The sequence below is a fragment of the Micromys minutus genome (assembly GCF_963924665.1).
Source record: "Micromys minutus genome assembly, chromosome: 28".
Lineage (NCBI taxonomy): Eukaryota > Metazoa > Chordata > Mammalia > Rodentia > Muridae > Micromys > Micromys minutus.
Genome location: NC_137963.1, coordinates 34,777,357 through 34,791,093, shown reverse-complemented (window position 1 = coordinate 34,791,093; position 13,737 = coordinate 34,777,357). Strand labels below are relative to the sequence as shown.

Below are 13,737 nucleotides of genomic sequence, written 5' to 3'. Positions count from 1 at the left end.
AAACTGGCTTATCCCTTTGTATGTGATACCTACCTCATGTCTGTCCTCAGGCCATGCGCAGATTGTCCATCTCCTTCTAGAAAGAAACAAGTCTGGAACGATCCCTTCTGACAGCCAAGGAGCGACACCCTTGCACTATGCAGCTCAGAGCAACTTTGCTGTAAGTTATGAGTGCCTTGTCTCTTAATGAAATGTTTATTTCGATGTACTTATAGCCTCATATCCGATACAAGAAACAATATGCCGTGGTCCTGTGCCCCTTTCAGTCAGCCCATTCTAGGATAGACGGAGCACAGTGTTATCAAAAGGAGGCAGGCACCATCTAATGCTCCAGGCTCAGGTTTGTGGATCTGAGCTGGACGAGCGGTTGGCTTTTAACCATCCGTCTCTGTCAGCACCGGAGGCACGTAACGGTCTGTGTTTTTATAAGGCTCTTAGTTGCTTGAAAGGTTTTATGTCACTTTACTTATCACTCTGTATAACCTCTCGCTTTGTCGTGAGTGTACTTCCATATTTTGTATTTTGTGACTGTTCAGCACCCTAGAGTTGTCTTGAAAGCACAGCAGCAAGGCTTTGCAGCTGGAAAAGCCAACTCCTGGAATCCCAACTGTGCAGACTGCTAGCTGTGTGACTTCACACAGCTTTCTTAACCTCTCTGAGTCTTTGCTTCTTCATAGATAGTTTGATAGTGATAAGCCTTTTTTCAGGACTGCTGGAAAGGTAGAGCAGATGTCTCCAAGTGTCTACTGCACCTGGTGTAGAGCAGGGGTCTAGTCTACACTGACTACGGCCTATGGACTGTGTCCAAACACAGACTACATTCTTGTGATTCATATTGAGATTATGGACTGTACACACCTGTGAAGGCAAAGTGGGAATTACTACATGTAGAGATCCTCGCTGTCTCCAGTTGGTCCCTGATAGACCCCCATGGACCACTAAGTGCATTCTTATCTGTAGTGTCCTGGGTTCACTTGGCAGTATGCGGGTGTGTAGTCTGACCCTGAGACATTAAAGGGGCCACAGCTGGTTTTCTTTGTCATCGTGGGTGTGCAGTGAGACTCGATAGCTCTGGCTGGGCCGAGCACAACCCCTACTTTGTGACCTCAGTGTTCTATTGAGTGTCTCATTGTCATTCCTACTTACTCTGCAGAAGCCAGCTTGATCCTGTCTTGTGTGCTAGTGATTCTATTCCCTTTCTTTTTAATAGGTCAAAACTCATGGGTGCCTTTGTGACAGGAAGGTTGTTTGTCTGCTCTGGGTTCTTCACAGGCTGGCCGTCTGCACACTTACATTCTTTCCTTGGCTGTCTCCCTAAAAATTTGCTCAATGCACCACCTAGAATTTTAGCAAACTATTATCTTTTATTAACTCTGAACAGCTCAGTAATATTTGGAGAATATTAGTTCTTTCTTAACACACATGGGAAAGTCCCATGGCCCAAGTGGATGGGTCCTTGAAAATGAAAACTCAGTATATAACTCAACAGAGGTCTGTGAGGTGGATCATAACATCCCTTTACAGGTTCTAAGAGATTAAATGCCTTGCCCAGGATCTTGAACCAAATTTCAGGCTCTAGTTTTAATACAAATACCAATAATTAGATACTTATCATAGGAGCAAAAGAGGGTGGTATTGTATTACAGATGTTTGAGTTAGGTAGTCTGCCACGTCCTGAATTGGTTTTAATAATTGTACATATTTCTAAGCTACTGATTACTTTAGCTTCTATTAATTCCACATAAGGTTACTATTTTCTCTTTGGAAAACACCAAAAATAAACAAATCAGGAAATAGTTTTAAAATTAGGAAACCTTTCCATGCTGTGGACAGATTTCTGAGATTTCCAGTTTTGCATTTGTTCCTGTTCTTGTCTGCCTCCAATACTCATGTGGTTATAAACCTGCATTTCTCGCAATGTAAAACAAGGGCTAAATTAGATGAGCCTTTCTCAAGCACAAGTTTCTTGGTCTTCCTGGAAATTTGTGTCTGGGTTCTATAAAGGATGTCAGCGCAGGAATATTAGCCCAGGAGTAAGAACTGGGAAGGACACTCAACACCTGTGCAACATATGCAAGCCAGGCCTCGGATTCGGTACCAGCACAGACTCCAAACGCAGTAACCCAACTGCAGGGCACTGCTAGGGCTGACTACTTATTTTTCCAGCATTCCAGAGGCAGAACCTTAACTATAGGAATGGCTAAATAAAAGGTTTTAAATGATTTGAATGCTACACTACATTTCTCAGAAACTTTTGATTAGTAATCAACAATGTATTAGCCACCCAAGATTTTTTTTAATTGAACAACTTTATTTTAAAAAACAGAGATAAATGTACAGATTTTAAAAGCAATTTTGCATAAAAGTATATGGATACATTTTTGTCAGTATTTGATTTTTTAAAGGTTTGATAGTATGCATTAACATCTTACTAGTTACAATGAGCATAAAGTGCATGTAAAACAAGATGTAACCTGGAAATAGTCAAAGTTTTCTTGGTGTGTAAAGATTAAGCATAATGATTTTTCTTTTCGTATTTTTTCTGGCCTTTGTTTTTCTTGAACTTCATATTGTCTGTGAGTTGTTTCTGGGGTGTTCAGAACTTTCTGGGGTTAGTATCCAATTATCAGTGACTGCATATTATGTCTGTTCTTTTGTGACTGGGTTACCTCACTCAGGATGATATTCTCTAGATGCATCCATTTGCTTAAGAATTTCAAAAGTCATTGTTTCTGATAGCTGAGTACTCCATTGTGTAAATATACCACAGTTTTTTTATTCATTCATCTACTGAAGGACATGTGGGTTCTTTCCAGCTTCTGACTATTATAAATAGGGCTGCTATGAACATTGTGGTGCATGTGTCTTTGTTGTATGTTGGAGCATCTCTGGAGTATATGCCCAGAAGTGGAATAACTGGGTCTTCAGGTAGTACTATGTCCAATTTTCTGAGGAACTGCCAGACTGATTTCCAGAGTGGTTGTACCAGTTTACAATCTCACCAACAGTGGAGAAGTGTTCCTCTTTCGCCACATCCAAGCCAGCATCTGCTGTCATCTGAATTTTTTATCTTAGGCATTCTGACTGGTGTGAGGTGGAATCTCAGGGTTGTTTTGATTTGCATTTCCCTGATGACTAAGGATGTCGAGCACTTCCTTAGATGCTTCTCAGCCATTCGATATTCCTCAGTTGAGAACTTTTGTTCAGCTCTGTACCCCATTTTTTAATAGAATTGTTTGATTCTCTGGTGTCTAGTTTCTTGAGTTCTTTGTATACCATGGATATTAGACCTCTATAAGATGTGGGGTTGGTAAATATCTTTTCCCAATCTGTTGGCTGCTGTTTTGTTTTCTTGACAGTGTCCTTAGCATTACAAAAACTTCGCAATCTCATTAAGTTCCATTTGTCCATATTTGACCTTAGAGCACGAGCAATTGGTGTTCTGTTCAGGAAATTTTTTCCTGTGCTTATATGTTCTAAGGTTTTCCCTACTGTCTCTTCTAATACTTTCAGTGTACCTGGTTTAATGTGGAGATTTTTGATCCACTTGCACTTGAGCTTTGTACAAGGAGATTAAAAAAGGTCTATTTTCATTCTTCTGCATGCTGAGTGCCCGTTGGACCAACACCATTTGTTGAATAGGCTGTCCTTTTTCCATTGAATGTTTACAGCTCCTTTGTCAAAAATCAAGTGACTTTATATGTGAGGGCTCATTTTTGGATCTTCTATTCTATTCCATTGATCCACATGCCTATCTCTGTACCAGTACCATGCAGTTTTTAACACAATTGCCTTGTAATATATAGCTTGAGGTCAGGGATGGTGATTCCCACAGATATTTTCTTGTTGTTGAGGATGGATTTTGTTATTCTAGGTCTTTTGCTATTCCAGATGAAATTGCACATTGCTCTTTCCAACTCTGAAGAATTGGGTTGGAATTTTGATGGGGATTGTGTTGAATCTGTAGATTGCTTTTGGTAAGATGGCCATTTTTACAATGTTGATCCTTCCAATCCATGAGCATGGGAGATCTTTCCATTTTCTGAGATCTTCCTCGATTTCCTTCTTCAGAGATTTGGAGTTCTTGTCATGCAGATCCTTCACTTGCTTAGTTAGAGTCACACCAAGATATTTCATATTGTTTATGACTATTGTGAAGGGTATCTTTTCCCTAATTTCTTTCTCCACATGTTTGTCCTTTGAGTAGAGGAAGGCTACTGATTTGTTTGAGTTAATTTTGTATCCAGCCACTTTGCTGAACTTGTTTATCAGCTGTAGAAGTTCTCTGGTGGAATTTTTGGGGTCACTTACGTACATTAACATGTCATCGGCAAACAGTGATGTTTTTACTTCTTCCTTTCCAAATTGTATCCCTTTAATTTCCTTTTGCTTTCCAATTGCTCCAGCCAGGACTTCCAGTACTATGTTGAATAGGTAGGGGGAGAATGGGCAGCCTTGTCGAGTCCCTGATTTTAGTGGGATTGTTTCAAGTTTCTCACTGGTAAGTTTGATGTTGGCTATTGGTTTGCTGTATATTGCTTTTATTATGTTTAGGGATGGGCCTTGGATTCCTGTTCTTTCCAAGACTTTTAACATGAAGGAGTGCTGAATTTTGTCAAATACTTTCTCAGCATCTAGTGAGGTGACCATGTGGTTTTTTTCTTTGAGTTTGTTTATATGGTAAATTACATTGATGGATTTCCTTATATTAAACCATCTCTGCATCCCAGGGATGAAGCCTACTTGATCATGGTGAATGATCGTTTTGATGTGTTTTTGGATTCGGTTTGCAAGGATTTTGTTGAGTATTTTTGCATCAATGTTCATAAGTGAGATTGGTCTGAAGTTCTCTTTCCTTGTAGGGTCTTTGTGTGGTTTAGGAACAAGGGTTATTGTGGCCTCAAAAAATGAGTTAGGTAGTGTTCCATATGACTCTATTTTGTAGAATAGTTTGGAGAGTATTGGTATTAAGTCGTCAATAAATGTCTGATAGAATTCTGCACTGAACCCATCTGGACCTGGGCTCTTTTTGGTTGGGAGGCTTTTGATGACTGCTTCTATTTTTTTTACATGTTATGGGATTATTTAGATGGTTTACCTGGTCGTGGTTTAACTTTAGTATCAGGTATCTGTGTAGGAATTCATCCATTTCCTCCAGATTCTCCAGCTTAGTTGAGTATGGGATTTTGTAGTAGGATCTGATGATTTCTTGAATTTTCTCAGTTTCACTTGTTATGTCTCCACTTTCCTTTCTGATTTTGTTAATTTGGATACTCTCTCTTTGCCCTCTAGTTAGTCTGGTTTAGGGTTTATCAATCTTGTTAATTTTCTCGAAGAACCAGCTCTTGGTTTTGTTGATTCTTTGAATGGTTCTTTTTGTTTCTATTTGGTCTATTTCTCCTCTAAGTTTGATTATTTCTTGCCGTCTACTCCTCTTGGGTGTATCTGCTTCCTTTTGTTCTAGAGATTTCAACTGTGCTGTCAAATTGCTAGTGTATGCTCTCCAGTTTCTCTTTGGAAGCAATCAGAGCTATGAGTTTCCCTCTCGGTGCTGCTTTCATTGCATCCCATAGGTTTGGGTATGTTGTTTATTCATTTTCATTAAATTCTAGAAAATCCTTAATTTCTTTATTTATTTCTTCTTTGACCATGCTATCGTTTAATAGAGTATTGTTTAGTTTCCATGTGTATATGAGCTTTTTGTTGTCTTTGTTGTTATTAAAGACCAGCCTTAGACCATGGTGATCTGATAGGATGCATGGGAGTATTTCAATCTTCTTTTATCTATTGAGGATTGTTTTGTGACCGATTATATGGTCAATTTTGGAGAAGGTGCCATGAGGTGCTGAGAAGAAGGTGTATTCTTTGATTTAGGATAAAATGTTGTGTAGATATCTACTAATTCCAGTTGGTTCATAACCTCTACTAGTTTCACTGCATCCTTGTTCAGTTTCTGTTTTCATAATCTGTCCATTGATGATAGTGTGGTGTTGAGGTCTCCCACTATTATTGTGTGGGGTACAATGTATTTTTTGAGCTTTAGTAGGGTGTCTTTTATGAATATGGGTGCTCTTGTATTTGGAGCATATATGTTAAGGATTGAGAGTTCCTCCTGACAAATTTTTCCTGTAATGAGTAAAAAATGTCCTTTCTTATCTTTTTTGATAACTTTTGGTTGAAAATCTACCTTATTCGATATTAGAATGGCCACTCCAGCTTCCTTCTTGGGGCCATTACTTGGAAGGTTTTTTCCCAACCTTTTACTCTGAGATAGTGTCTGCCTTTGTCTCTAAGATGAGTTTCCTGTATGCAGCAAAATGCTGGATTCTGTTTATGTATCCAGTCTGATAGCCTATGTCTCTTTATTGGAGAATTGAGTTCTTTTATGTTAATAGATATTAAGGAATAGTGGTTGCTGTTTCCTGCTATTTTTGCTTTTAGAGTTAGAATTGTGCCTGTGTGTCTTCTTTTGATTTTCTTGCTTAAGTATTTTCTTGTTTTTACTAGGATGTAGTTTCCCTCTGTGTAGTGGGTTTTCCACCTATAATTCGTGGTCGTGCTGGGTTTGTGGTCAGATATTGTGTAAATTTAGTTTTGTCCTGGAATAACTTGGTCTCTCCATCTATGGTGATTGAGAGTTTTGCTGGGTATAGCAGCTTGGGCTGACATTTGTGTTCTCTTAGGGTCTGCATGGTGTCTGTCCGGGATCTTCTAGCTTTCATAGTCTCTGTTGAGAAGTCAGATATGATTCTGATTGCTCTGCCTTTATATGTTACATGACCTTTTTCCCTTACTGCTTTTAGTATTCTTTCTTTGCTTTGGGCACTTGGCGTTTTGACTATTATGTGTCGGGAGGAATTTCTTTCCTGGTCCACTCTATTTGGAGTTCTGTAGGCTTCTTTTATGCTCATGGTCATCTCATTTTTAAGGGTAGGGAAGTTTTCTTTTATGATTTTGTTGAAGATATTTACTGTGCCTCTTAGTTGATATTCTTTGCCCTCTTCTATTCCTATTATCCTTAGGTTTGGTCTTCTCATTGTGTCCTGGATCTCCTGGACATTTTGGGTTAGGAGCTTTTTTACTTTTGCATCTTCTCTGACTGGTTTGTCTATGTTTTTAATGTTGTCTTCGGCCCCTGAGATTCTCTCTTCCATCTCTTGTAGTCTATTGGAGATGCTTGCATCTGTGACTACTGATTTCTTTCTTAGGTTTTCTACCTCTAGGGTTGTCTCTTTTAGTGTTTTCTTTATTGTTTCCATTTCCATTTTAAATTTCTTCTTCAATTCCTTCATCTCTTTGGTTCTGTTTTCCTCTAGTTCTTTGAGTTCTTTGAGTGCTTTTAGTGTTTCCTCTTTAAAAGCTCCTATTTCTTTATGCTTTTTCCTCCTGTTCTTGTTTAAGGATCTCTATCATCATCTTGAGGTATGATTTCAGGTCTGAGTCTTCTTTTTCTGGAGTGTTTGACATTCTGCTGTTTGCTGTGATGGGAAAGCTGGGTTCTTGTGTTGCCAGGTTGTATTGGTTTCCATTGGGTAAGTTCTTTTGTTTTCCTCTTGCCATCTTTTTGTCTGTGACTATATGTGCTCTTGTTGTCAGTGATTGGTTCCTGTCTCTCCCATGTACCTGGCCTGTGTCCCTGGATCTCTGCTGTTTTAGGTGACAAATGGCTTGAGCGTTTGGTCCGCACGCAAGCGCCTTCCGGGTGGAAACCAAGTTCCTATGGCAGAGTTCCTGCTCCCCTGAACCAATGGGGGGGGTGCTTTCTGCGTGCCAGGCCTAGCCCTCTCTGTTCCCTGGCCACTGGCAGCACAGTTTCACCAGGCCTATGTGCCTGAATTTCTGCCACTCAAGATTTTTAGGAATGAAATACACAGAGAGACAATCTGTTTGCCTTCTCTAGAGGCACATGTGAATTTGTGGGCCTCTGCAGGTACAGTGCACAAGCAAATGTATAATTTAATGTTAGTCATGACTCTGAATTCTTGAAAGCTTTTTAATTTCATTTATAACAGTGGCCTTCAAGTTTGAAAGCTTGGTTAAAGAAACTCTTTCTCATTATGTTACACTTGCCATCTTTTAATTTTTTTAATATCATTTCTTTGTTCTTTGACAGTTTCATTTATCCCCACCTTCTCCCCAGTGTGTTCCCCAAATCCATGCCTTCTGTGTGTGCACACTGGGTTTATGTAGGGTGGCATGCATGAGTGACAGCTTATTTACTGGAGCATGCGCACTTTAGCACTAATGAAAAGAGAGACAGGAGTTCCCACAGCCACCACTGACTGTCCTAGTCCCTCAGAGAGGAGTCCTCACAAGTCCTTTACCCTTCACTGGACATGTGACAGCCCCAGTCTTGTGCTGGCAGCCACACGCCAGCCTTTGTCCTGTGCAGAAAACACGCTGGGCAGCAGCCCTTCCCAGCCTCGGGCTCTTACAGTCTTTGTGCCTCTCCTTCGAATTTGCTGAAGTATATCCCAAATCTCAGGGTGTTGAATGAGAAAATTAGATTATGTTCTTGAAGTGTTCCAGAAACAAAAACTAACGTAAGGGAAGACGATCATAATTTTCTATGGAAATTCAAGTTTTGTTATCCATAAAAAACGTCAGGGGGAATTCTAGTCACTTCATGGAACGACACAGGTGCTTTATCACCACGCAGAGATGCGCTCCACCACTGCGGTGTTTCAAATAAAGTCTTCCTGCAGGAAACAGTGGAAGTGTTTTTAAAGCATCCTTCGGTGAAAGATGACTCTGACCTGGAAGGAAGAACGTCCTTTATGTGGGCAGCAGGGAAAGGCAGCGACGACGTGCTCAGGACAATGCTGAGTTTAAAATCCGACATCGACATTAACATGGCGGACAAGTACGGAGGCACGGGTAGGGCCTGGCCCCTGGGCTAAGGGTGCTTCGGGTGCTGGGAAGTGCTGCCAAACGTGAGATCACTGTTTCTAAGACAATATCGTTTAGCTTTTTACTTTCAAGCTTGAGTTTGCCAAGGACTTTATTTCTTCCAAGTATTATGGCTAAAACTAGTATCTCTACCAGGTAAAAGTCAACATCCAGGTTTATAGCTTTGGCTGCACCTTAGACACAATGTAGAAACTTGTCCCATCATTTACTTACATATAAAAACCAGAAATGTACCACTACGCATAGTCAGGGCTGAAGAGAGCTCAGTGGGTAAGGCACTCGCCATGCAGGTGTGAGGACCAGAAACAGTGGCTGTGGCTTGGAGGCCGGTCAGTAATCCCCAAAAAAAAACCCCACAGAGCAAGCTGGCCGACCTGTGGAGTCGATGAGAGACCCCGTGTAAACATGCAGGGTGGAGCACAGTTGAGGAACTGGTGTCAACTTTGGGCCTCAACACTTGTGTGCACACGCATGTATGTACGCCTCGACATATACATACACATGTAAAATACTGTGCATATTTAGTAGCTGCTAACACTCCGCAATATGTTTTAAGGGATGTGCATATCTCAATGTGTTCTCGGTTCTCATTTCATGCTCTTTTTTTCAAGTTTGAGTAGTATGGCAGCATGCTGCTGTCTCGTGTTAGAACTTTCCTCCACTGCTTCACAGTCTTATCAGTCCTTCCCAACTCTGTCTTCATCAGTGCAGACTTGTAACTGCAAACTGGTTACCAAGACGCATAGCCTTCAGCATCCAGCAAAAGTCTCCGTTGTCTGAAACCCCAACCGCAAGTCAGAGGGACAAGAAAATCCCTGTACAACCTGGGTACAGCTGAACTCAGCCATGCCTCACCATCCACACACCCCACAGCAGTGTGGACAGGCCTCACCACCCACACCCCACAGCAGTGTGGACAGGCCTCACCACCCACACCCCACAGCAGTGTGGACATGGTCTCACCATCCACACACCCCACAGCAGTGTGGACATGGCCTCACCACCCACACCCCACAGCAGTGTGGACAGGCCTCACCACCCACACCCCACAGCAGTGTGGACAGGCCTCACCACCCACACCCCACAGCAGTGTGGACATGGTCTCACCACCCACACCCCACAGCAGTGTGGACATGGTCTCACCACCCACACCCCACAGCAGTGTGGACAGGCCTCACCACCCACACCCCACAGCAGTGTGGACAGGCCTCACCACCCACACCCCACAGCAGTGTGGACATGGTCTCACCACCCATACCCCACAGCAGTGTGGACATGGTCTCACCACCCACACCCCACAGCAGTGTGGACATGGTCTCATCACCCACACCCCACAGCAGTGTGGACATGGTCTCACCATCCACCCACACCACAGCAGTGTGGACATGGTCTCACCATCCACCCACACCACAGCAGTGTGGACATGGTCTCACCATCCACCCACACCACAGCAGTGTGGACATGGTCTCACCATCCACCCACCCCACAGCAGTGTGGACAGGCCTCACCATCCACCCACACCCCACAGCAGTGTGGACATGGTCTCACCACCCACACCCCACAGCAGTGTGGACATGGTCTCACCATCCACCCACACCACAGCAGTGTGGACATGGTCTCACCATCCACCCACACCACAGCAGTGTGGACATGGTCTCACCATCCACCCACACCACAGCAGTGTGGACATGGTCTCACCATCCACACCCCACAGCAGTGTGGACATGGCCACACCATCCACACACCCCACAGCAGTGTGGACATGGTCTCACCATCCACACACACCCCACAGCAGTGTGGACATGGCTAGAGCTGGGGTAGGGAGGAGGAAGGGAGAGAGAGAAATTTGGATTGCGTTTAGCCACAGTGAGGAGGAAATCATAATAGAAAGAAAAACATACTTAAAAGGTAGTTATTGTGAGAGTTACCAGTGGCTTTGGCTTCTGTTTTAGCTTTACACGCCGCTGCCCTTTCCGGCCACGTCAGCACCGTGAAGTTGTTATTGGACAATGATGCTCAAGTAGATGCTACTGACGTCATGAAACATACTCCACTGTTCCGAGCCTGCGAGATGGGACACAGAGATGTGATTCAGACGCTGATTAAAGGTGAGCTGGCACAGGTGCTCCTATTAGGGCTCACACAAAAGGTCGGCACTCCAACACACCCAGTGTAAACGCTCTCACCCACATCCAGAGTCACACGTCAGAACGTTCGGGAACGGTGCCCGAGCGGAACCGAAGAAAACTGTCCACACCAGTGACCTCACCTGTGAACATTTGATTTCTTGTCACCACTTTGCCCCAGATTGTCCCTTGTATCCACGGCAAGGGACGGAGTCCCAGCCTCTCCAAACACTAGGGAATGCTCCGAAGCCCCGGCACTGGCTGTGGGATGCACAGAGGAGCACTGTCACACGTCCGAGCTTCCCCTTCCATCAACGCGTCCACACTCACTGGAGTTTTGCTTTGCCAGGCGGAGCACGGGTCGATCTGGTTGACCAAGATGGACATTCTCTTCTACACTGGGCAGCCCTGGGGGGAAATGCTGATGTCTGCCAGATACTGATCGAGAATAAGATCAACCCAAACGTGCAGGACTATGCAGGAAGGACACCACTGCAGTGCGCTGCGTATGGAGGGTACATCAACTGCATGGCTGTGCTCATGGAGAACAACGCTGACCCCAACATCCAAGACAAGGAGGTAGAAACCCTGGGCTTTCTGTGCCACCAGCTCCATGGTGCATAGTATCCTTCTTTGCTGTGAATTAAGTAGAAACGTTTATCACTTAGAGAAAGACGATCTCCATTTGTCAATGTGCTCTTCTCATGATCACTATATCTTTATATTATTTAATGTATGTGTGCACATACATGATCTTAAAAATGCCTTCGTTCACTTAAAATTAGCACCAACATTTTGTCAGTTGATATACAATCTTTCTCGTGGTCACTGCTTAATACCCTGAAATACCAAGAGCTTTACATTAAGAACTGTACATTCAGCCCTCACAGTGACCCGATGAAGAAGTGTCGTCACCCACTTCACAGGGGAGGAAACTGGGACTTAAGTAGCTTCCATGGTAATTATAGTGACAGTACTTTGGAGTAGGGAACCCTTAGCTTAGACTCTGCAGTTCAGTAATTCACTCCATATATGGACAAGTCTCCACCATTACAACCCTCCCAGAATTATCTTCATAATTTCTCTTTCTTCTTTTGGATTGTTCCCTTAGAATAGTTCTTTAAGGAGATTACTGAATCAAAGTAATAAAGGCTATACAGTGTACTCAGCTGTGATATGTAGTGTGTGTGTGTGTGTGTGTGTGTGTGTGTGTGTGTGTGTGTCAGAAAGGATTTCATCCACACCTCCTTCTCTCTGCAGTACCAGTTTCCCCAGTACTACGTTTAGAGAACTGGCTTAACTCTAAAAGTACTAAAAGTCAGGTTCTCCAAGTCAGAAATTAGATTCTCTGTTAACCATTGAGGAAGTCCACCAAGATGGATGCTGTGTGTAAACATAACATGATGAGGAGCTGGTAAGATGGCCGAGTGGGAAGGAGACGGCTGAGGCCTGCAGCTGACTGCTGACTGCCTGCATGCTGGAACAGGGGTGTGCGTGCTCAATATATCAGGAATGCTCCTTTATAATTTGGCTTGTTTTTTATGTTGTGCTAAGTGAGCAGTAACTTACATGCTCTTATCAAGCAGTTTTCCAGTTCTGTTCATTTTTATGTGTAGCACTTTGGAATCATCTGTTTCTCGACTATGTAGGTGTAGTTCTGCATGGAATTGGTGATGCTGGTTGGTTATCCTGGCTTCTCAGCAATCTGGCTTCCAATAATTCACCATTGCATGAGATTTGATTTCTAGTTGCTAAGATCATACTTAGATTTTTATCAAAGATGTTAGAACCTTCCTAACTCTTGTAGAGTGAGCCTCACGGTGTAGTATGTATTTTTATATGTGGGTGGATTTTATTTACTGATATTTTAAGACCGTGTATTTACATCCCTGGTAATTTCCCATTCTTAGTACTTGTCAGGTTTGAGTAGAAGGAGTTTCTAACCTTATGAAAAGGCTGGAGAGTATTCCTCGAGGAATTTGTGTAGAATTGATGTTACTTCTTCCTTAAGTATATGGTAAAATTTGTTGTTGAAGTCCCTGGTTGTGGGAACTTTCTTAATGCATAGTTTATTAATTTCTGTTCCCGCTCTTTAGTAGCTGCTAGACTACCCTGTGTCCTAATCATTTCCTTTCCACTTTGGTAAGTGCACTTTATTGGGAATTTCTCCACTTTATTCAAGTTTCAGTTTGCAAAAATTTGTCACATCTGTTCTTGTCTATCTTATGTTATAGGACTTAAAGCTATTTCCCCATAAGTGCATGTACTGGTAATATGTATTATTTCTCTTCTTTTTTTAAAATTCAACCTGTGGTTTTCAACTTTTCCAAGGACATCTGCTTTTTGAATGGTGTTTGCTCCCATCTTTAATTCCTGCTACCACTTTCCTCAGGTCCCACTTGTTCTTGGCGCGGTGGGCAGGGCCAATGTTTGAAGACATGGTCTCACGAGCCCCACACTGGCCTTGAACTGAAACCTAGTCACATAGGATGTTGAACTCCTGATCCTCCTGCCCCTCCTTCTGAGTCCCAAGTACTAGGGTCCTAGGTGCTCCCTGAACTTATTTTCTTTTCTCTAGAAGACAGAATGTCACCGTGTGGCTCATCCTGGAACTTGCTGTTTACCCCAGGCTGACCTCCGACTTGACACCTTTTTGTCTTGGTCTCCTGAGCTTGGATGTTAGGCTCTTCATGAAATTTAA

At 42.7% G+C, this 13,737-nt stretch overlaps 1 protein-coding gene across 1 annotated transcript in view; it reads left to right on the top strand.

Moving 5' to 3' along the window:
- Positions 1-13,737, top strand: part of INVS (inversin) — a 145,227-nt gene that overhangs the window by 100,588 nt on the left and 30,902 nt on the right. Inside the window, exons 7-10 of the mRNA XM_080939939.1 lie at positions 51-160; positions 8,706-8,877; positions 10,863-11,018; positions 11,386-11,615. Of these exons, the coding sequence (XP_080796065.1) occupies positions 51-160; positions 8,706-8,877; positions 10,863-11,018; positions 11,386-11,615 (668 nt within the window). The remainder of the gene's footprint in view (positions 1-50; positions 161-8,705; positions 8,878-10,862; positions 11,019-11,385; positions 11,616-13,737) is intronic.